At 42.2% G+C, this 24,320-nt stretch overlaps 1 protein-coding gene across 17 annotated transcripts in view; it reads left to right on the top strand.

Moving 5' to 3' along the window:
• Positions 1-24,320, top strand: part of cux2b (cut-like homeobox 2b) — a 329,671-nt gene that overhangs the window by 183,008 nt on the left and 122,343 nt on the right. For 16 of the 17 annotated variants that reach the window (XM_072587530.1, XM_072587518.1, XM_072587516.1 and 13 more), the window contains one exon: positions 3,962-4,040. In XM_072587530.1, the coding sequence (XP_072443631.1) occupies positions 3,962-4,040 (79 nt within the window). Of the gene's footprint in view, positions 1-3,961; positions 4,041-23,674; positions 23,955-24,320 lie in introns of those variants that run through there. The other variant, XM_072587523.1, reaches the window with a different exon arrangement.

A 24,320-nucleotide genomic window follows, 5' to 3' on the forward strand; every position in this document is an offset into this window, starting at 1 on the left:
TAGAAATGGGTAATAAATGTTGGTTTATTTGATAGTGCCCACATCTGATGAATTAATTTTTTTTAAAACTGCTTTTTGTGTAATGGCTTCCACATTCTCACCACTGTTGGATAACTTGCCTTTGTAGCTTCTAGATGTTGGTGTCATGCCTGGTTATATCCTGACATGTTCAAACTTATTGCGACTGTCCCTATTTCATCAACCCTCACTGTGAGATAGGACAAGCCCTTTCATAAGCAACATAATCCTTGGAGCTCATAACTGTCCCAGTCAGCAAATCCATCTTCCAGTATAGTGTTACTGTACTCTCCTGGCAAGATTGACTCTTGGTTTTATTCCTGTTAGCTGTCTCAATGCACGTGGTCTGTATGTCTGGACAGTGACGGCAAAGGCTAGCCAAGCTTCTTGGCCGTTGTACAGTGTTCCCCTAACCCCACATCATCGGGAAATTCCCATGTGCGGTTACCAGGTGAACTCCTCAATGGCATTATTTGTGTGGTCACTGGTGTTTCTTCACCAATAGCCTCAGAAACAGCGTTGTTTCTGAGGCTTCCCTTCATTGCCAGTATTTTCAATCTGGCATCAGTGGAAGGATCACTTAACATGTAGTAACAGTAGTGTCAATAATTCAATAAGAAAGACTAGGGCAGCAGATACATGGGAGCACCACCTCCTGCAAGTTCTCTTCGAAGTCACTCACATTTCACAAATAAGGAAGTTAAAAACATTCTTCATTTTGCTTTAAGTTTCATATAATAAAGTAAATATATGACTATGGTAAGAAGCTAAAAACAATAAAGAGACTTCTAAAGATTTTTTTTAAAATATAGAATTTTTAGTAATTGTGGAATGATTAACTTTCCAGGGCCAGTATAATAGCTTAGCAGTGATTTTGAAGTTAATAAGTTTAAAAATCTCAGTTACACTTTACAAAAGTGTGTAATTTTTAAAAGGTTTTTGCAGCAAGTCTGACATTGTTGGGATGGATGTTTTTGCTGGTTGATGATTGAAATAGAGTTAGTAGACTGTGGGAATCCCTGTAGTGTGCCCATTGGAGAAGCACAGATGAACTGACAACAGTTCTTGAATTTACATGTTATTCTGCACACATCTGGTTCCTAACATTGCTGTCATCTTCAGTAGGAGGGGTGACCTTATAGAGGTTTACAAAATTATGAGGGGCATGGATAAATAGGCGAAGTCTTTTCCCTGGGGTGGGGGAGCCCAGAACTTGAGGGCATAGGTTTATGGTGAGAGGGGAAAGACATAAAAGAGACCTAAGGGGCAACTTTTGCACGCAGGGGGTGGTACAGGTATGGAATGAGCTGCCACAGGAAGTGGTAGAGGCTGGTACAATTGCAACATTTAAGAGGCATTTGGATGGGTATATGAATAGGAAGGGTTTGGAGGGATATGGGCCGGGTGCTGGCAGGTGGGACTAGATTGGGTTGGGATATCTGGTCGGCATGGGTGGGTTGGACTGAAAGGTCTGTTTCCGTGCTGTACATCTCTATGACTCTAAATGCTAACAGTTTTACCATCAGTGCCACATCAAAAAAAAACTACCAGGCTTTTATATTTTCTCACACTTTGCACCATTCTGAAAGTGAATAGGGCAGGAGATCCACCGCTTTCCAAAACTGCTGCCAGCAATTATTACCCCCTAACCCCTTCCCTTTTAGAGAGTGCTTGGTGCCAGCTTGCCTGGGAATTTGCAACGTCACACGCTGTTGTACAATATTTTGATAGATTAATGAGCTCTGTCACCAAGTCATCTATTCTTCAAGACACCTTTCATTTCACGGGAGTTTTGACTGTGTGATGAGCTATGTCCCAATGTGACACTGTTCCAAAACCCAAATCGAAATGTGAGACCGCAGTTACCAAATTCCTGACAATACAACCCATTTAACTAATTGCTTGTTACATTGTCCTTGATTATAACTTGCCCATCAGTTATGCATACTTTGGTACAATCGGAAGCCAGAGGTGAACAAATCTTTTGAGGGATAGAAGGAAAGCTGCCAGAATGTTTTTGACTTGGTGACCGCTTGTCTTTCCTGTATTCAGCCCAGTGTTTGTTCAGTATGCTGACTGAATTCAAGTTGCCAAGAGGTTAGGTACACCCATGTGAGTAACTGTTTGAGCTTATGTTAGAAATTGTAAGTGAATACATGATTGTTACATCTCTGGATTGGCGATTACTGTGTCAGAGATGCTTAATGGCCAGCTTTTAGAATTGGAAATGATAACAGGTGTAGGCATTGAGAGAAATCCTGGAATCTGTGATGGCCTGTAATAGTCCCTCAATGTTGTGGAGTTCAGTTAAGTACTCACTAGTCGATAATTGTATGTTTCATTGATTTATGTGCGGTACACTGTTTATTACTTTGGCAAACAGAAACAAAACTTAATTTTTTTAGCATTTCACTCTGGGATACAGTCAATAAGATGGTAGTCTGTTGGTGGCATTAACCATTATACAGAGAGTGGGAGTTAACACTTAACTGTAATGCTGATAGCTCTTGTTATTGAACCGTGTCTGATCCCTGCAAAGTTGCTTTTTAATTTAGCTTTTGTTTATTCTTAGTATTATTATCATCATGGTAAATGTTTAGAATGCCATAGATTGCATAAAGCAATCAGGTAGCCATATGTACCAATGGATCGATTAACACTGCGTGGCTTGTGTTTTACTCACAGCCTTTAACAGGCTGTGAGGGTATTACTACTGGGCTCAACGTTACCAGAGATCCAACCTTCTGCACTTAGTGATTTAACGTGTTGGCTCCTTAATGATGTTTAACTAGAATGTGGGGTTTATATGCTGTGGCTCAAGATCAGATTTCTTTTCCCAATATTGTAATTCTTAACTACGTTGACGTTAAAAACATTAATAAATGTTGAAGGGATGGTGAGGTTGGGGGCTGATAATGGAGTAAGCTGCCAGGGACGGAAATCTGTGATGGAAAATGCTGGACATAGATTGCAATTTGTTGGTATCTGTGAAAAGAAAGGTCAGTGTTCTGGCTTTAACATTTTTTGTCAGAATGGTTGATGAAAGGTTCTTCCTGATATGTTAATCTGTCTTTTCTCTTTCACAAATGTTGATTGTGACCTACTGTGTTTTTTTTGCAGCACCTTCTATTAAACTCTCCTTTCACTTTCAGATTGAAGTCCAACAAAATCCAGTGTCAATTTTTTTTAAATCTAGGCATTTGTAAATTGGTTTTGAAACTGAGGTTTGTGCATCTGTTTACAAGATGCTGGTTTTGGCCATCATGTCTTGGAGAAACCTACCAGAAAGGCAGAGTGGGTGAATCGAAAGGTAGTGACCTTGGGTTTAGAATCACTATTAAAGTGCCCCAGGTGATTAATCAGAGCCCCAGGTTACACTGTTTACCTATGCTAATACTTCAAAAAATTACCACACAGCACAGACTGCTAGCAAATGCTTGTAGCTAATCTTTCTGGGATGCCCATCAACACAATTTAACCAGAATTGTTCCAATATTTCTTGATATGTTTTTACTGTTCTATTAACACAGAAACTTGCATCGATTTTGTTTTTCTCTCTCAATTGTTGAAAGTTTCCCCTGTGATCAATCCAGTTCAATCAGGCTGTGAAAGAATTTGAGTGGGTCAGGCTGCAGGTGAGAGGGTATATTTCAAAGCATTACAAAATGTAGGTGATCCTCGGTGCCTTTATCAGTTTCACAGCTACATTAACTTTGTGGGCCCCCTGCAGTTTGAGTTGGTGTTACATAATTGGCTGGTTTTGTGGCACTAGCTGTTCATGTTCTGATCAGGGTGTTGTTGGGAATCAGTCTGTCGTCTGCACTCCTATCTACTTATATGTGTGGGTCCTGGGACTGCCCTTAATGGGCCTGTCACTGATGATCTAATGTAAATCAGCCTAATGATTGAAGATATAAATCTGTAGTAATTGTTCTTTTTCCAGGTGGTAGCACTTAGTAAAAGAAGCAAGGAGGCCGAGGCTGCCTTTCTTAATGTTTACAAGCAATTAATAGAAGCGCCAGGTAAGAAGACATTTAGATATTGATCTATCTGTAATAGTAGCTCATCTTACATAGCAGAATGTCTGTACAAACCAATTTTTATGCATTATTCAGTGTTCAACTCAGAATATTAATCTCATAGAATTGAAGCATATTATTGTGTCTCCTGCTCTCTGCAATTTGCTGTTGTGTTTTTTAATGCGTTACAGATTGATAATAATTTCATATTATGGCATATGTGTAGAAAGGCTTATAAAAACATAAGATGTGAGGAAGCATAAAACAGAACCCAAAGGGACTGTAGCCCTTAGTCATTAGTGCTACAAGGTAGCAAATGTCTAATAAATCAGCAGCAATTATTCAGTGTATCCCAAAGTGGAATATTGTTTGAGGGGAGGTATAAAGTCACCCCAACTTTAAAATGGTAGAAAGATTCATCAGCCATACACATGATAAAAGAGAAATGGTTTTGATCTAATCCTGATATTGTTTAGAGTTAGTCTGGAATTCCAGAATTTATATTGCAAGCAAGCTCATTTAGTGCTTTTTAAAATTAAAATTGCAAGGTGTTAATACCCTTCAATGAGTCTCCTCACACATCAAGGACATGCAGCTTGCTAGCAACTGCAGCTGGTACTAAAATAATCCTCCCACAAACAAGCTAAACGTGTACATCTTGAATAATGTGGGGGAGGAGCAGGGAGTCATCGGTGCCGAGTTCAAGGTCCTCACACTGTGTGACATCATGAGGACTCGATGTCACTTCACAGCCTCGTAACTCCCTCATGGACAGTCATTACTCTTTTAGGCGATGCAGAGGCAGCTGTTTGACAAGTCGTAACGCTCCTGTGTTTTTAACAGCATTCATTTTTGTCACCTTGAAAGGCTTGACTTTTTTAGCTAAGGCTGATATCAAAACAGATTCTGAGGGAATGCAAAGAAGATTCTTAATTTAGCAAATATGTGATCAATGTGTCTGCACATCTGTAATTAACGTATTAAACCTTGAATTCTTTTAAAATCGTTCATAAAGCTGTGAATAAAATAAAAAGACGACAAATGGGCAAATATCACAATGTCAGAATTGTGGAGTTAATTGTTGCTGGCTGTAAATTACTGCATATGTTTGTGACCGATGATTTCTGCATTATAAATGTGCTATGAATCACTTACTTTATTCTTGTTTTTATGCCTTTCTTTCCAGCCGCTCATTCTCTAGCGTTAGTCAATGTCAAAACTGAATGCTCTGCCTTGACAAAGTTTGTAGAAAAAAATTTTAAACTGACTGGTGTCTGCTCAAAGATCTTGAGTTATCGACAACCCTTCCGCTTGGAGACAAAATCTGATGGAGGAAGGGGCATGCAAAACCAAGTGTGAATTCTACTAGTAATAATGACATGAATTAATATTGTATCTTAAGGAGTAGCAGCTGTTGTCCAATTGGTTGCACTTTTGTCTCTGAGTCAAAAGGTTGTAGCTTTGAAAGACTTGACCACGAAAATCAAGGCTGAATCTCAAGTGCATAGCTGAGGCAGTACTGAATTGCCAGGGGTACTGACGTTTGGTGAGATGTTGAACCAAGATCTGTCCTCTAAGGAATGTAGCTCACGCCATTGCCACTTTTGGAAGGAGAACAGGGAAAGTTCAATCTCTATCCCACAACCAACATCACAAAATCAGATTATCTGGTCATTACCGATCTTGGAGATGCTGTACACACAATGGCTGTCACTTTTCATGCAGTATGGTGATGACTTCATTTCAAAATACCTGATTAGGCATAAGTTGCTTTAAGGGGACATGAAAGGTGCTAGGTCAGTACAATTATTTTCATACTTTTGATGGGTCCCTAGCTTCATAATCCCCTTGCTGTACCCACCTGCTTTTACTCCTTTTAAAATAATCTATTGATTTAAGGGTTTCTATTCAGAGTATAGAAGTACAATATCATTCCTCAGTAATTATATGCACAAAATAGTTTAATCAACAATTTATAGAGACAATTTACTTCAGCCATAATTATTATTGGTACAAATTGTGATCTTGCCTTTAATGTTGAGTTGGCTACAATGACGCTCATAAACAGACTAAGATTCTTGCTGTTAAGGATGTACCTCTACTCCCACAAACCAACCCAAAGACATTAGACTAGGACCTCTCTGTCAATGGAACGTACTGTTCAAATCTTGCTCCTCTCCTCTCCTTTTGAAAGCAGCCAAATAAAGAACTTAACAAAATAAGGTCAAATGCAAACATTGAATGTTTTCACAGCAACTGAGGATTTAAAACAACATTTATGATCAACTTAGTGAATTCTATCAGTGTATCTTTGCATAATTCTATCGTGTGAGAAACACACCATATTTCACAACATCACTTGCTCATTTTGCTTGACTTCAACACAACAACTTTTCACAATCACTCCTCCCCATATTCATTTTAATATTTCTGGTCTTATTGTGCAGCTGATGAGTATCTAGGATTTTCTGAGATATAAAAACATTAACTATAATCGAGGAACATCTTACTGTGGATTTATCTTGCTACCAGGCTGCAAGTGAGAGCTAAATCATGTGACATTGCACTATTTCCTGTGACGATGTGTACTGTTTATTAGCATTTCCATAGTCAGACTTAATGCCTTATACTACACTCAGATCCTCAACCTCATTCTCACTTGTCTTGTATTGGGAAAGGACAGTGTCTGTTTTTAACTCCTATTTCATCTCTCCCATGGATAACGAGAGGGAGAGTGATCTAATCTGAACATTCAGGACTAGAGACTCCCAACGAAAAGAGTGTCAATTACTTATTAATTATTAAGGCAGCTTAACTAACTTTCATATTTCTTTGGTCTCCAGAGGAAACAACTTCAGTTGCTCCCTACTCTCATCTAAACCGGTTGATTGTCCTCATCTTTTCTATCTGAATATGCTTTGCATTAAAAACCTCAATATTGAGACGTGAATCCCAATGTGAAAAAAATGGCCAAGAATCTCAAAATGCAATAAAATAACATCTCCTTAAGTTCGGTGATTACATTTACAGCAAAAGGCAAGGGTAGTATTTATAGCTTAGCATTTTATGTCTGGTTTGACCAGTTTATAATAATCCCATAAAATGGAAATTAAGTCCAGCTGCAGTCAATTACAGCTATGAATAAATCTGCATCTTGGACTCTGTATTACTGAGGTGAAGGATCACTGAGCTCTGAGGTACATTCTGTGCAGTGCTCACAGTTGTCATATTAATGCTATTTTTGTGAAAACAGCATCTGGTTTCCAGTCTTTGTTTTAGGTGAGTTTTGTATATTATACGTCTTAACAGTGGAAGATTTGCAATAATGAGGTTGTTTCATGACAGTTTTGTTGGGAAAATGTTGCAGTAAAATTATGTGTGGCTGAAAAAAAGTGACCGGGTTGGATTTAATTATAGAAATTCATTTGAGGGCCTTTTTTTTATAATTAAGTGCTGACCGAATGAAAATATAGTAACAGGAACCGAAGTGGTTTGATGTGTTTCCCTCTTTCCTGCTCTTTCACTCACTTTATCTCTTTCATTCTCTTTCACTTCTCCTTTCTATGTTTACTCATCCCTTCCTCCATCACTTCTCATTTGTTCCTCTTTCTATCTTTGATTTCCTTTTTTTTTGTTTCTCCCTCATCTCATTCCTTGCTATCTAACTTGCTTACTCCTTTTCTTGTCCCACTTTCTGTTTCATGTTTCTCTCTGGATATGTCCCACCTTTCCCTTGGATGTGTCAGCTGTGACTCAGCTCATAACACTCTCACTTCTGAGTCACAAGGTACTGGATTCAGGTCCTCCTCCAGGCTGACACATCAGTGCAGGAGAGGGGGAGAGCTGCTTTGTCAGGGGTGATAACTTTCAGAACTAACATTAAACCAGGGCTCCATCTGTTTACTCTGGTGGATGTAAAAGACCCTTTGGCACTAGTTTTTGGAGGAGCGAGGGCAGTATTCCTGCATTCCTGACCAATACTTAATTCTCAATCAGCATCACATACAAAAAGCAGACTCTCTAGTTGTTATCAAATTGCCGTTCATGGGAGCTTGCTGTGCACAGATTGGATGCCATATTTCCTACATCAAAAATGGTCCTAAACTGCAAAAGTATTTAATCTGCTGTAAAACAATTGGAGAAGTCTGCTGGTCATGAGAAGTACAGTTTAGATTTCCTTTTCTTTATATTCTGTCTTTCTCTTGTGATGTTCTCTCTGACTAGAAGTGGGGAGGGTGGAGCCTTTCTCAGGAGAGGGACATGGCTGTTTTCAATGAAGTACTTTTTCACTCAGATTTATGTGGATCTTTGGATTTCTTTCCTCTAAAGGAATAAGGATGCAACATTTAAATATACTTAAGATTAAGATGAAAATGTTTTTGGACTTAGTGGGAATAAAGAGACATGGGGATCAAACAGGAAAGTGGAGTTGAAATTGGATGATTGCTTATGATCTAATTAAATGGCAGAGCAGGCTCGAATGGTCTATTCCTGTTCCCCTTTCATATTTGCTTAGATTTTTTCTGTTGTTTGTATTCCTCTTTTAATGTGCGCTCTCAATGTCTCATTCTCTGTATTTCTTTACACCTTTAGATTAGATTACATTACATTACAGTGTGGAAACAGGCCCTTCGGCCCAACAAGTCCACACCAACCTGCCGAAGCACAACCCACCCATACCCCTACATTTACCCCTTACCTAACACTACGGGCAATTTAGCATGGCCAATTCACCTGACCTGCACATCTTTGGACTGTCGGAGGAAACCGTAGCACCTGGAGGAAACCCACGCAGACACGGGGAGAACATGCAAACTCCACACAGTCAGTCGCCTGAGGCGGGAATTGAACCCAGGTCTCCGGCGTTGTGAGGCAGCAGTGCTAACCACTGTGCCACCGTGCCGCCTACCTGTGGGATTAAGGGCCATGTTGTGCTGAACTTTTCTCCCATGTGAAAATGGGTGATTCTATCTGACTGCCTTCGCATCATATCCTAACTGCATAAAATTGAGACTTGTGCTTTCGTCTCCTACTCTGAGCTGTTCTTTCCCAGAACCTCTAGACTATGGACACCCAACCTTCCATGCATTCTCTCTCTCACTTTTTAACACCCCTTCACCTCTTTACCGATTATATATGAAGACCGCATATGTACAACTTGGGTTGAATGTCATAAAGAGTTAGATTAGTATTAGGGAAGAACAAATGAGGAAGAAATCTGGGATTTGAAGCTGTGAAACACTGCAAATTAGCCACTGGAAAAGGGGAAAAGAATTCATTCTCCCCTGTGCCCCACTCTCTTTCTTTGTTTTACTTACACACACACACACACACACACACACACACACGCACACACAGTGTTTCCTTCCTGTGGAAGACATTGACCTTTCTCTTACGTTTGTCAACGAAAATCAAAAAACTAAAATTGAAGCAGCGTCTTGGGAAATTATAGCTGAGAATTCTCAAGTTAACTCTTTTCATTGTGGGAAATCAAGTAAAGCCAAAAGGACTAAACAAGCTACAAGTCCTCATGAATTCCAGCAGTATAATTAATTTGTACCTTGAAATTGCATTTGTACGGTCTGGGTGACTTGACTTTCATTATCGGATAGAGTTGCTGTGTTATTAAATGACCCAGCATTGCACTTCTGTCATATAATTTTTTTTAAAGTACTTGGACAATTTCAAATCTTCATCATTTTCAGTCCAAAACCTTGTCTTTTCAACTCAGTCCAGCCATTGGTTGGTTTGGTTTTTGGTCACAGCAATTGTAATTTTGCAGGTTTGTTTGCTGTTCAGTAAATTTACAGTTATAACACCTTCAGTCTATTCAAGAGAGTTACTGACACAAAAAGAGGCATTATTTAATGCAAAGTTCTACAATTAATTTTCTTTTTGTTTGTCCCCCTCTAATCCAAATGTTCCCAGTATTTATCAAGGATCACACCTTTCTGGAGGATCAGCCAAATTGCCTTGCTATAACAAATTATTGTTTAAATGAAGCCAACATACCTTTACTTGCCAAGCTTTGTGCTTTGTGCAGGATCCTTCTGGCTCTCAGATGACATTCCAGGATGATATACCCATTTCCTTTACACCTTACCTTTGTACCTTTACACAAACTCTCAAAACTGTCAGGTGCTTTCTTCTAAATGTGGGTCTTACCCCTTTTAACTTGCTGCTGGTGAGGTCTTTTGTAAATTGTGCATAAACAAAGATAACTAATTTCACCTTGATTGGTGGAAAAGTGGCAAGAAGTCCATTTGTCATAAAAATGAAGTCTGGAAATCTAAACCTCACATTTATTTCACATGTTCTATACGCAAAGCAAATGACAGTTTTTAGTGCTGTGGAAAGTATTGTCTATTTATTTATCTGGATCTACAAAGACCCCTTGTCAGTTCATCTTGGATTATGGACTGTTGACACGATCTAATTATGTTGTTTCAGTATCCTAAATAAGCCAATAAAAGTCAGGGTTGGTTCATCACTTCAGCCTCTCATTAAGCACACCTACAAGCCCAGCAGTATGCTCAAGAAGTTGCGGACCCAGGCCATTGATTCTCGTAGGGAATGCAGACGCACTCTGCTGAATGACCTAATGTAACTCCTGAGCAAGTACTCAGGTTTATGAATCCATTGTCCTGATTGCACACCCAGATATTACTGGGTTCGTGCAGTGAGCTCCCACAGCACACTACTGTTCTACTGTGGCATAGATTCCAGATCAGGCAGGCTTGTACCTTTAAGATAGTCACATGACATCACAACATGTGATTTCCAGTACGAAGGTACCTGCTTTAGTGACTGTCTCTGTGTAATGGAGACAATGTGTCATCACCAATCAATTGTGTGTAAGTAATGTACAGGCATATCAGTCAGCACAGAACCTCTCCAAATTCACAGTTATAAGTTCTCAACTACAGCCAAGGTGAAAGTCTATCCTCCAGCCTGAAGCACAGTGAATCCTCCTTCTGTCTCTTTCCAAACACAAGAAGCTGCTGTTGATCCAGCGTTTTTTAAAAAAGCTTTGAAAAGTTGCTGACAGGACAGTCAACATATAAAAAGGCAACTCTTCAATAATCTACCAAAAACAAACTATGAAGTTTGAGAATAAAGTACTGGAAACAAAGTTTTTAAAAAAAGCCTTAGCTGTGTTCAGACATTCGTCGACTCAGCTATTTTCATTTTTGGAACTGGCATAAGAATGAAAAAACCATTGTGCATGATGTCATTGCAGTTTTGGCACAGGCGCCATTTACAGATATAAGCAGCAGCGTTTACTGACAGATATTGTTATAGTGCAGAAGGAGTTCCTTTGGCCTATGATGTCTATAACTGGCTCTCAATGTAAGCACTGTGATTTAGTGCCATTCTTCTGCTCTGTTCCCATACCCTGCACATTCATTCTATTTAAATAATCATCTTGAATGCCTCAATTGAACCAGCCTCCACCACAATTCCAGATATTCCAAACCCAAATAACCCTCCGTGTGAAACTTTTCTTTCAAACAATGCATTCAAAATCTTTTCTAAATCACTTTAAAACTGCTCACTCTCGCTCTCTTATGAACTGGAACAGTTTCTCCCTGTCTTTTCTAGCCTGACATCATATGACTTGGAGAACTCTAATCAAATCTTAGAATCATAGAAGTCTACAGCATGGAAACAGGGCCCTTCGGCTCAATTTGCCCATGCCACCCAGTTTTCATAACTGAACTAGTTTCATTTGTCTGTGTTTGGTCCATATCCCTCCATACCTGTCGCATCCATGTATCCTACCAAATGTTTCTTAAATGATCAAATTATACACTAGTTCTGTCGGCCCGTTCCAAACACTCACCATCTTCTGTGTGAAAAAATTGCCCTTCTGGACTGTTTAGTATCTCTCTCCCCTCTCTCCTTAAACCTATATCATTTAGTTTTAGACTCCCCTGCCACGGGGAAAAGCAGTTGCCAATGTATCTTATCTGTGCCGCTAATAATTTTATAGACCTCTATAAGGTCACCCCTCCGTCTCCTACACTCCAGGGAAAAAAGTCCCAGCCTATCCAGCTTCTTAAGCTTTCTAGTCCAGCGAGCATCCTAGTAAATCTTTTCTGCGCTCTTTCTAGTTTAATAATAGGCGAAAGTGAGGACTGCAGATGCTGGAGATCAGAGTCAAGATTAGAGTGGTGCCTCATTCCAGTTTGAAGGGCTCATGCCCGAAACATCGATTTTCCTGCCACTATTTTAACAGTGGGGCAACCAGAATTGCGCACAGTATTTCAAATATGGCCTTACCAAAGTTTAGTACAGCTGTAACAGGATGTCCCAACTCCTATACTCAGTGCACTGACCAATGAAAGCAAGCATGCTGAAAGCCTTCCTCACCACCCTGTCTATCTGTGACTCCACTTTCAAGGAGCTATGAACCTAGACCCCTAGATCTCTTTGTTCTACTACTTCCCCAGGGCCCTACTATTGACTGTGTAAGTCCTACCTGGTTTGATCTACCTTCTTCACTGTCCACTATACACCAATCTTTGTGTCATCTGCAAATTTACTAACCAAACCTCCAAAATTCACCATGGGCGGCATGGTGGCACAGTGGTTAGCACTACTGCCTCATAGCACCAGAGACCTGGGTTCAATTCCTGCCTCAGGTGACTGACTGTGTGGAGTTTGCACGTTCTCCCTGTGTCTGCGTGGGTTTCCTCCGGGTGCTCAGGTTTCCTCCCACAGTTCAAAAATGTGTAGGTTAGGTGAATTGGCTATGCTAAATTGCCCATAGTGTTAGGGGAATGGGTCGGTGTGGACTTGTTGGGCCGAAGGGCCTGTTTCCACACCATAACTAATCTAATCTAAGTCTTCTCCTCTCCAATGAAAACAATGCTAACTTTTCCAATCTTCCTCACAACTTAGATTTTGATTATCCCTGGAACTAAACCTCTTCTACACTGTCTCCACTGCATTCACATCCTTCCTGTAGTGTACTGCCCAAAATTGTATGTAATATTCCAGCTGAGGTCTCCTGTATTCTATGTCCCTATTAATGAAGCTGAGGATGCTGTACACTTTATTAACTGTCCACTTGTCATCTTGTCTTTAATGGCTTGTGCATATATATACCCAGGTCTTTCTATTTACACCCTTTAAATTGAATCTGTTTATTTCACCCCATGTCCTTTCCACCAAAATGAATCTCCTCACACTAGTCTGCATTGAATTTCATCTGCTGCCTGTCTGCCCACTCCACCAGTTTTTCATTGCCTTTTACTTAGTGTTCCTCATAGTTTATTTTGCTTCCAAATTTGTGTACTGTAGTGTGTTACTTTGAAATTGTCCCTTGCATTCCAAGATCTAGGTCATCAATATGCATTAGGAAAATTTAAGGTCCCAAAACCATCCCCTGGGGAGCTTCACTACAAAGCTTTTTTTAAACCTGAAAGAAAATTGGAAGAAAAGGTGGCTTACAAGGGTGTCTCAATTTCTTAACATTTTATCCCCATATGTTATGAAGTATCTCCTCTTTGAGATTGTCTCTGCAAAACCTCATCATACATAGTCCAGGATGATCACCAGAAAATTTTCTCAATCCCTCAAAAATATTCCATTATCCAGTAAGAGTGTGTGCTTCAATATTATGATTCCACTGAGCTCACTACATTGGAAGTCGATGCATCTCCAGAAGGGAAGCACAGCATGTCTGCTACAGGATGACAAGTTGATTGTGTTTGGTTTTAAAGTCCTTGCAACAGCTGAGGCTAACTACCCCAATACTGAAAGGATGATTGTTGCTGTCGTTTTCAGGATGCAGTGGTTCCACATGTACCTATTTGGCAAACACTTCATTGTTTACATCATCCCAAACCATTAGAAATGCTCTGAAAAATATCTCTCACAAGTACCTCACCACAATGACAACATTTACTCGCAAAGTTGCAAGGGTATGCTTTAGAAGTATTATACAAACCCAGATTCCCAAATGACCATCTCCAATGCTCTTAGTCAAACTCCACCAAGAACAAATATACAGAGGAACCTCAATTATCCAGACGAGATGGGTGGGCACTATTTCAATTGGATAATTGATTATTTGGTTAATAATCGATTCAATGCCTCTCTTCTGGGGCTCAGAGTTTTCTGTTCGGTCTGACCCCAGTTCAGGAGACTGCAGCACATAGTGCGTGAGTGCCAGCACCCCCCACCTTGTCCAACACCACATGCCCCAAAACTGCCAATCCCCCAACTCCATCCAATGCCACAGACCCCCAATACCTCCCTGCGCCCACTCCCCAAGCCCAGGCAGCAACGCCCCCAGCCGCTCTGTTCCCCCCCCCCCCCCCTCATGTGCCTCTGTCCCCGTCAGCTGCCCTCCCCCTCCGGAGTAGCTGAAGTGGACACCAACAGTAAAACTGCTGCTGCCTTTGTGGGGTAAGTCTCCAAATAGCACACACACACAGACAGACACAACTTTTTGACAAGTTCCACCTCTACCCTGTACAGGACAACATTAGAGAGAATATCTGGGGAAGCGGGGTTTAGGGTTCACCCTATGTAGAACTCCAGGGAAAGTGGAGGTGGGGGGGAGCAGGGGGTCAGTCATTTGGAGATAGTGCCTGGGCTCCCATCAATGTCCAGGACTGTTCTTGGCAGCATTTCAGTAAGCCGTGTTCGTTTTTAATCATTGTAAACAAAAAATGCGATCGGGGTTAAAACAGCTCCTTGATGTAATGTTTCTCTCAGGATGTCAAGATCTACTTCGGATAATCTGATATTTGGATAATCGAGGTTCCTGTGTGTTCCTTTAGACCTACAAGTAGATATTATTGAATCTTAACTGGCAGGTAGTCTTAAAATTGATCTTGAACAGTTTGGTCACAGCTGAGGAGAGCAGATGCAGCAATCTACAACAAATCATAGACAATTCATAAAGATCATTGTCATTGGGTGGTCTAAATGTATCCAGCAGGAACCTGAGTTAGTCTGTTTGTTCTGAACTTGCACTCTCCAAAAATGTAATCTTCAAAGACAGACTTCAATGTTGTACTTCTGCAATCTCTGTGTAAACAAATGCTAGGCCATACACAAATAGATCATCTGGGCACTGAAGAAAACCAAAGAATTGGCATTTGAATCCAGTATATTGCTCAGACATTAACTAATCAAGTTATGTGAAACATGTCTCATCCAGTTCAACAATTGAAAGAACCTTAACATGAGATTCCTCCTGAACCATAGTAGATGTTTGTGCCTGATATTTTCAATGTTCAATGGCATGATTACAGACTATTTCACCAAATTCCTTCTTGTGCGACAAAGATAACCACTCATGCAACAGCTGTTGAGAGCTATATTCAGTGTGTCTTAGGTTCCTCAACAAATTGTGTCCAGCAACAACTAGAGTAAAATAGGGAATCCTTTCAAGATGTGCAGGAACTGAGGTGTTTAACTTGTTGCCTATTCTGACCATGCTAAGTCGAATGATCTTATAGAATGTCCTGCAGCAATGTGGCCAGACCCATTCTTTGCAATACAGGGGATATCAGATTTTCTTGCCCCAATCTGTCATTAAGCACAGTCTTGATCACAATCCTGTATTGCCAACTTTGCCATCCTTGAGTCACCTGGCTCCAGAAAAGACATGGTATTTAATGGTAACAAAAGTAGGCAACAGAGAATTAGTCAGCTGTTTTTTTTTGGACATTGACTGGGAGTGGATGGGAAACAGAGATTGTTGTAATGTGAAATGTGCTGCTGTTTATTTATCGCCTACTTTCATTGCAACTGAAAATCAATTTCATCCCTTTTTGGCAAATCAAAAAATTCACAAGTTTGAATTTTAGCTTTTAACACATTGGTAGTTCTTGTTCTTGCCAATATACAAATAAATCTCTGGTGTTAAATAGAAAGATATGCTATTTTAAGAAAAGGAGCATGACATTACATAAGAACAGAAGAACTAGAGTCATACCACATGGAAACAGTTCCTTCAGTCCAATTCGACCATGCGAACCAGGCTTCCCAAACTAAACTGGTCCCACTTACCTGCATTTGGCCCATAACCCTCTAAACCTTTCCTTTCATATATCTCTTCAAATGTCTTTTAAATGTTGTAACTGTAACTGCATTGACCACTTCCTCTGGCAGTGCACTCCATAAATGTACCAGCCTCTGTATGAAAAAGTTGCCCTTCAGGTCCCTTTTGAATCTTTCCCCTTTCACCTTAAACCTATGCCCTCTAGTTTTGAACTCCGCAATGATAACTCCGTTATCTCCCTTTTCCAAAACAATTTGCTTTTTCAGTAAACATGGAATAGCTCCTTGACGCGACATTGCCCAAGAAAACACATGATAGATCTCTCATTAACCAACCCAGTAACATCCCAAACAGTCCACAAAAATATATGTGCTTCTAATATCCTTTATCTCCTTTACCCTCAAGGAGCAGGAGTAGGCAATTCAGCCCGTCGAGCATGCTCCACCTTTCAGTACAATCATGGCTGATCTCATCTTGGCCTCAACTCCACTTTCCTGCCCAGTCTTCATAATCCTTCAGCTCGTTCTAATTAAAAATCTGTCCATCTGCTCCTTAAATTTACTTACTGACCCAACATCCACTACCTTCTTGGGTAGTGAATTCCACAGATGCGTGATCCTTTGAGAGAAATAATTCCTCGACATTTCTGTTTTAAATTTGCGCCCCTTTCCCTAAAACTGTGACCTTGTTCTAGATTGTGTAATATTCTGATATTCAAGGTTAACTATGTATTGATTTCAGGTCACAAGTTTGAATAGCTGTGTCGTACAGACTTGGAGGTGCCAGTGTGGGACCGGGGTGGACAAAGTATACAGAACTGGCTCAAAGGTAGAAGAGGTGGTGGTGGAGGGTTGTTTTTCAGACTGGAGGCCTGTGACCAGTGGAATGCCACAAGGATTGGTGCTGGGTCCACTGCTTTTCATGATTTATGTAAATGATTTGGATGTGAGCATAATAGGTTTAGTTAGTAAGTTTGCAGATGACACCAAAATTGGAGGTGTAGTGGACAGTGAAAAAGGTTACCTCAGATTACAACAGGATCTTGATCAGATGGGCCAATGGGCCGAGAAATGGCAAATGGATTTTAATTCAGATAAGTATGAGGTGCTGATTTTAGGAAAGCAAATCTTGGCAGGCCTAATACACTTGGTAGAAAGGTACTAGAGAGTACTGCTGAACAAAGAGACCTTGGACTGCAGGTTCATAGCTCCTTGAAAGTAGAGTCGCAGGTAGGTAGGATAGTGAAGAAGGCGTTTGGTATGCTTTCCTTTGTTGGTCAGAATATTGAGTACAGGAGTTGAGAGGTCATGTTGTGGCTGTACAGGACATTGGCTAGGCCACTTTTGGAATATTGCATGCAATTCTGGTCTTCTCCCTATCCAAAAGATGTTGTGATACTTGAAAGGGTTCAGAAAAGATGTACAAGGATGTTGCCAGGGTTGGAGGATTTGTGCTACAGGGAGAGGTTGAATAGGCTGGGGCTGTTTTCCCTGGAGTGTCGGATGCTGACAGGTGACCTTATAGAGGTTTATAAAATCATGACGGACGTGGATAGGATAAATAGACAAAGTCCTTTCCCTGGGGTCGGGAAGTCCAGAACTTGAGGGCATAGGTTTAGGATGAGAGGGGAAAGATACAAAAGAGACCTAAGGGGCAATCTTTTCACACAGAGGGTGGTATGTGTATGGAATGAGCTGCCAGAGGAAGTGGTGGAGACTGGTACAATTGCAACATTTAAAAGGCATTTGGATGGGTATATGAATAGGAAGGGTTTGGAGGGATATGGGCTGGGTGCTGGCAAGTGGGACTAGATTAGTTTGGGATATCTGATCGGCATGGACGGGTTGGATTCTGTGCTGTACATCCCAATGATCTCTAACCAGGTTTATTTGGAAACATTAGCTTTCTCAGCAACCACCTGAGGAAGAAGCAATGCTTCGAAAGCTAATGTTTCCAACTAAACCTGTTGGACTTTAACATGATGTTAACTAGTTTTGAAAAGGTTTGTAGCTCAGGTTGAGGTTCTGGAAGTGGGTTTGCTCACTGAGCTGGAAGGTTCATTTTCAGACGTTTTGTCACCATAATAGGTAAGATCTTCAGTGAGCCTCTGGACGAAGTGTAACATGGTGTTGTGTGATTTTTAACTGTGTCTGACAGAGGTTTCTTAAAACTGGCAGTATTTATTTGCACCACAATCAGATTGGACTAAATTTCTGTTTGGTCTTTTGAAGGATGAGGCGCACCTAACAATTTGCTTGGAGTTTCTGATTTGATGCTGCCAGCCTCTTTGCATTGTGGAAGTGGATTCAGTCATTGCCAGACAGGCTCTAAAGCTCACATTGCTGACTGTGCTGTTTCCAGAGAGCAGAGAACAATTTATAGTTAAACAGCGGGAGGCTAATTCCCAGATCTGACTTTTGAATAGCATTTACACTCCTGAGTTCAGGGAAGGTGCGAGAAGGACCTGGATCTTACAGGACCATACCATGTCTTGGTCGGTTGCTGCCAGCTGGCCTATTTTCCTAAGCTATTGAAAAATAATGAGCATCCTGATAATGTGGATCTTGCACATACTCAGTATGTACCTGGCACCTCTTGCTCCCATGCCCCTTTTCCCTTGCTGACTGCCAGTGCCTCACCAGTATCTCTACCTCCCACTCCTGTAACTGTGCTAAACTGTCTCTATCTGTTTGAATTCTGAGAGTTAGTCACTTGTTAACAAGTTTGGGTTCACAGCACAGTTTCAGATGAGCTCCAGTTCATTGAGGATAGACCAGGAGAAGATTCAAGTCAAACGCAGAGAGCAAAACATAAATACAAAGTTGGAATGAATAAATGAATGCAGAACAAGCTCTATTTTGTTTAAGAAAAACCCTCGTCCCTGCATGTAATTATAATCTTTCACCCTTAGAACCATTCTGGTAAATCTCTTCTGCACCCTTTCTAAGGCTTTCACATTGTTCCTTGGTGTGGCACTCAAACCTGGTTTACCCAGTTGTAGGCTGAGCTTCCTTGCCTTTGCATGTTTGTGCTGTTAATAAAAACAAGCACTGCAGGAGCCTTTTGACAGCTTTCTGCGCTTGTCCTGCTATACCTTCAGAGACTTATTTACACACACCAACATTCCTTCCCATTCTTGCACCCTTTCATAGATTGAACCATACATTGCCTCTGCTCATTCTGCTGAATTGTCTTCTTTCTTCTGCTCTCCCCATCCCAGACTGACCTTCACATCTCTCTCACTTCCCTGGTCTTTAGCATCCTGTCCCCACCAGAACCCTGAACTCTGCCATCTCCAGACTGACAGGAAATCTGGTTCAGGCCCATAGGCTCCAGCTAGGCCCATGGAGAGCTGCAGTTGGGGTAGAGGCTGTACAAAGCAGAAGGACGGCTGAGATACCGTACACAGTAATCCCCCGGTAAACTGCTGACTTCCCTTTGGGGAGAGGGGTCCTTGGGTTATTCCAAGTTTGGGACAAGCTGGCACATTTGTCTGCAAATCTACTGCCCATGATTAGTTGGAAACTGCTTTCTGTTAGGTTTCTTTTGTCTGACAGAGTTCACTCATGTAACGAGCAAACTGCAATTATTTTTTAAGATTCATATGGATGTTATTTGATTGCTCGTGGTGACTGATTAAGTCAAATTCTGTTTTTATTACATGGCATAATGAGATTTTTATCTGTGCATTGGGGATTAAATTCCAAGTCTGTTCATTTTTCTCTAAAAGCTGTCACAGAGGCCTTGATTATTATTCATAAATGCACAGTCTTTATTTAAATATTTCCCCCTTCTTTAATTCCAGGCGTTTTCAGAGCTGAGGATGTACAGCTAGAAAGTATGTTGAATGTGCTGGATATATAATTAGCTGCCTGGTGTTTAACCGTATATTGTTTGGTTCAGGGATGGGGTACAGATGGAGTCAGCAGCTTTTTAGCAACCTTGGAGGATAATGCTGAGATTGGGTCTCACTAGGACACATTTCTGGGATTCTACAAAGCAGCAGTGAATAATTCCGCTGTTTTAGTAGAAAGATGGGTGTGAAATGGTGTTTAAGTAAGTTCCTTTGTTGGGAAGGCTTTGACAAAGCCAGAATCCAAGGTGGATGGGAGCTAAGGTAAGGCCCTCCATCAGCCTTTATGCCCCTCTGGCACCGAGTAGCTAATTAGAGCCCAAAGTGAGACCAATGAGAGGACACTGACCAGGATTTTCCAGTTGGCCTGTGGGGTCTATCAGGTGTTTGGAGGTAAGAGGGGCCATGGACCCAGACCCCCACCCTTCAGATTGGTGGACCGTTCTGAGGAAGGGTCACTGGTCCCAAAATGTTAACTCTGATTTCTCCCTACAGATGCTGTCAGACCTGCTGAGCTTTTCCCGCCATTTCTGTTATTGCTTCACCTTGATGGCCTGGCTTCAAAAGTAATTTGTTTTGATGTAAAACACTAAAGAGGGTGGCCCTTTCATCTTGAACTATCCTCTCCAAACATGCCCTGCACTGCAAACTGCTGCTCCATTGAACCTGAGGGGTCTCTGATGGGCCGCTCTGGCATTTTGTGAGGCCTCCTGCTGCCCTTTATTGTACAGTACAGCTGTAACCAGGCCCGGGAAGGGGGTGGGAGTCCCTATGAAGGTCACAGTGAGTGACTTTTCTCCCCTTGCTGGCAGATTCATGACCTTACTGTGTTTCCTAAGAGATTGCCAGCACTGGGAGAGGTCAAGGGTCAAGCAGGACTTGTGCAGGCAATTTAAATGTTTCAGAGGTATCTTCAGGGTTGAATGCTTGAGGCACAGAGAACTATCAACACTCGAAAGATTGCACAGTGCTGAGCAATAGATGGATGATCTGGTGAGACAGGTCACTGCAGGATTTCATTGGGCCTCTGGCAGGCATTACATCGCTGCCCCCTGCCAGTGGGACTCTGGCACTGCATTCCTGTGCACCCTGCCAGTGGGACTCCAGCACTGCATCACCCTACACACTGCCAGTGCGACTCCAGCACTGCATCCCCTTACACCCTGCCAGTGGGATTCCAGCACTGCATCCCCCTACACCCAGCCAGTGGGACTCCAGCACTGCATCCCCCTACACACTGCCAGTGGGACTCCAGCACTGCATCCCCCTGCCAGTGGGACTCCAGCACAGCATCCCCCTACACTCTGACATTGGGACTCCAGCACTGCATCCCCCTACACTCTGACATTGGGACTCTAGCACTGCATCCCCCTACACCGTGTCAGTGGGACTCCAGCACTGCATCCCCCTACACCCTGCCAGTGGGACTCCAGCACTGTCTCCCCCTACACCCTGCCAGTGGTACTCTAGTACTGCATTCCCCTACACTCTGACATTGGGACTCCAGCACTGCATCCCCCTACACCCTGCCAGTGGGACTCCAGCACTGTCTCCCCCTACACCCTGCCAGTGGTACTCTAGTACTGCATTCCCCTACACTCTGACATTGGGACTCCAGCACTGCATCCCCCTACACCCTGCCAGTGGGACTCCAGCACTGCATCCCCCTACACTCTGACATTGGGACTCCAGCACTGCTTCCCTCTGCACCCTGCCAGTGGGACTCCAGCACTGCATCCCCCTACACCCTGACATTGGGCTCCAGCACTGCATTACCCTACACTCTGACATTGGGACTCCAGCACTGCATCCCCCTACCCCCTGCCAGTGGGACTCCAGCACTGCATTACCCTACACCCTGACATTGGGACTCCAGCACTGTCTCCCCCTACACTCTGACATTGGGCTCCAGCACTGCATTCCCCTACACTCTGACATTGGGACTCCAGCACTGCATCCCCCTACACCCTGCCAGTGGGACTCCAGTACTGCAAACCCCGCACCGCTGTATCCTGCCAGTGGAACTCCAGCACTGCATCCCCCTGCACCCTGCCAGTGGGACTGCAGCACTTCATCCCTCTGCACCCTGCCAGTGGGACTCCAGAACTGTATCCCCTTACACCCTGTCAGTGGGACTCCAGCACTGCATTGCTGTATCCTACCAGTGGCACTCCAGCACTGCAACGCCGTATTCTGCCAGTAGAATTCCAGCGTTGCATCACTGTATCCTGCCAGTGGGACTCCAGCACTGCATCACTATATCCTGCCAGTGGAACTCCAGCACTGCTTCACTGTATCCTGCCAGTGGAACTCCAGCACTGCTTCACTGTATCCTGCCAGTGGAACTCCAGCACTGCATCACTGTATCCTGCCAGTGGAACTCCAGCACTGCTTCACTGTATCCTGTCAGTGGAACTCCAGACTGCTTTCCTTTGCACCTTGACAGTGACACTCCAGCACTGTATCACTGTATCCTGCCAGTGATGCTCCAGCACTGTATCCCTGAATTTTGCCTGGGGTGAACTGGAAAACTGCACATTAAACCCTCTCTCTCTCTCTTTCTGTTTCTGGAGTGGGGGTACAGGAAACAATAACAGATGGGGCACAGCACAAAGTTGATTTTGAATAAATGAATGTTCTCATCTGTGAGCTGCAGTGAGGGCCCTGACAGATGGCAGTGCCTCAAGCTCCAGAAACTTTCCAGAACTCCTGAAGAGGTTTCTCATCCGAAAACAATGAAATCCCATTTCAGTCAAACGTTTACTTGATTGTTTCAAGCCCCGTTTCAGCTAATGTTGCCTACATTTAAAATTGCATCAACCACAAGTGTTGCTAAATGGACTATTAAACATTTATAAAAGGAGGTTATTAACTAAAATCAGCAATTAAGTATTCACGTAAAGATCTCTTTAAAATAATTCATGGCAGCACTTGTAATTATTTTCTCCGAATGAAAAGCTCATCCCCCACCTCCCCACAGGCATTCGGCCTCCACCCACAGAGATCACAGCAAAAGCCTTCAATGTGTGAACTGTACTAGGTTTACAAGAAGAGATGTTAGTTCCGATGCCCTGTTGTGCAGTGCAGTGATGCCATGATTGATAGACTGGGGTGTGAGCAGCTGAAAAATAAGCTGGAGGTCTGTGGAGGGTAATCGCAGGTGGCCACACCTTTACTGCCTGCGGGCAGGGTGAATTTTTTTTTTCAAAACTCGGTTTTCGATTATTCCCTTTGACTTTATCCACGTAATTGCTTTGTGAAAATGCAAAGTCATTGGCTGCATGGGATTTGTGTAAGGGTTAATTGCGGTGGAGCAAATCGTTACGATTAAGCAAGAGTTAATTTTCACATCACAGACTAATTATAGTACCAAGTTGCTCCATTATACACACACAGCAATAAATATTTAGTGATATGAACAATTAGGTCAATCTACATCCGGTCCTATTTTAATGCTCAAATTATTTAAAATTTATGAGGAGAACTGTTCAATCCTAAGTAGTTGTCAGGATATTGGAATAAGTTGGTCACCCACTGAATATTCTAAATCCACGTCCAATATTTATGTTTGACATTGAGAGTGGGTTATCTGTTCTTCCGTCCCACTTACGGTTTGAAAGGAGCTAGCGTGTTTTTCACTGCCTTTCTCGAGGGATTGGTCAAACTGACTATGAGTTAAAGTGACAGATTCATCGTCTGCGAGCAGGAGAAATCACATTCTGGCAGTTACTCCAATAGCAGGGTAGGGGATGGTGCAGTGGGTATGTCACCAGACAAATGATCCTGAGAGCCAGCCTAGTGCTCCAGAACGTGGGTTCAAATCCCACTGCAACAACTGGGGGAGTTTTAATTCAAGAAATAAATCTGGAATATAAAGATATTGATTTTTGTAAAATCCCATCGAGTTCACTCATGCCTTTAGGGAAAGAAACTTGCCGATTTAACCGAGTTTGGCTGGAAGGGCCTGGATTGGAGTGCTGCTTTGTTGCATTAGAGTGCAACTGGGAGTTTACAGAAGCAGGGAGTTCGATGAACAAGGGAGGTAGGTGATTGATCCCTCCTTTTCTGTCATTGATGAACACTTCTGCTCTTTAATATAAAAGCACAGTCTTAGGGAATTTAGAGCATAAGGGGACAAGGTGACCTTAAGAAACTCTAGCAGTACAGGAGGTCAGACACTGTATACATCTGGCAAGAAGCAGGGAAACTTTCGAAGGACCAGACCATTGTTATCATCACTCAGTCCAGAGGCAGAGCTCCTGGGCTGATGTCAGGATTCAGAAGTGACACTGGGCAAGTGGAAGTTGCTGGGTGAGTACAGATGGCGATAATTTGTACTACTGTTTATAGTTTATAAAGTCTTTATTTTGTGGTTTATATTTGCAAGAGCTGTATTCTGATTTAATGA

Source organism: Chiloscyllium punctatum, chromosome 17 (genome assembly GCF_047496795.1).
Source record: "Chiloscyllium punctatum isolate Juve2018m chromosome 17, sChiPun1.3, whole genome shotgun sequence".
NCBI classification, from domain to species: domain Eukaryota; kingdom Metazoa; phylum Chordata; class Chondrichthyes; order Orectolobiformes; family Hemiscylliidae; genus Chiloscyllium; species Chiloscyllium punctatum.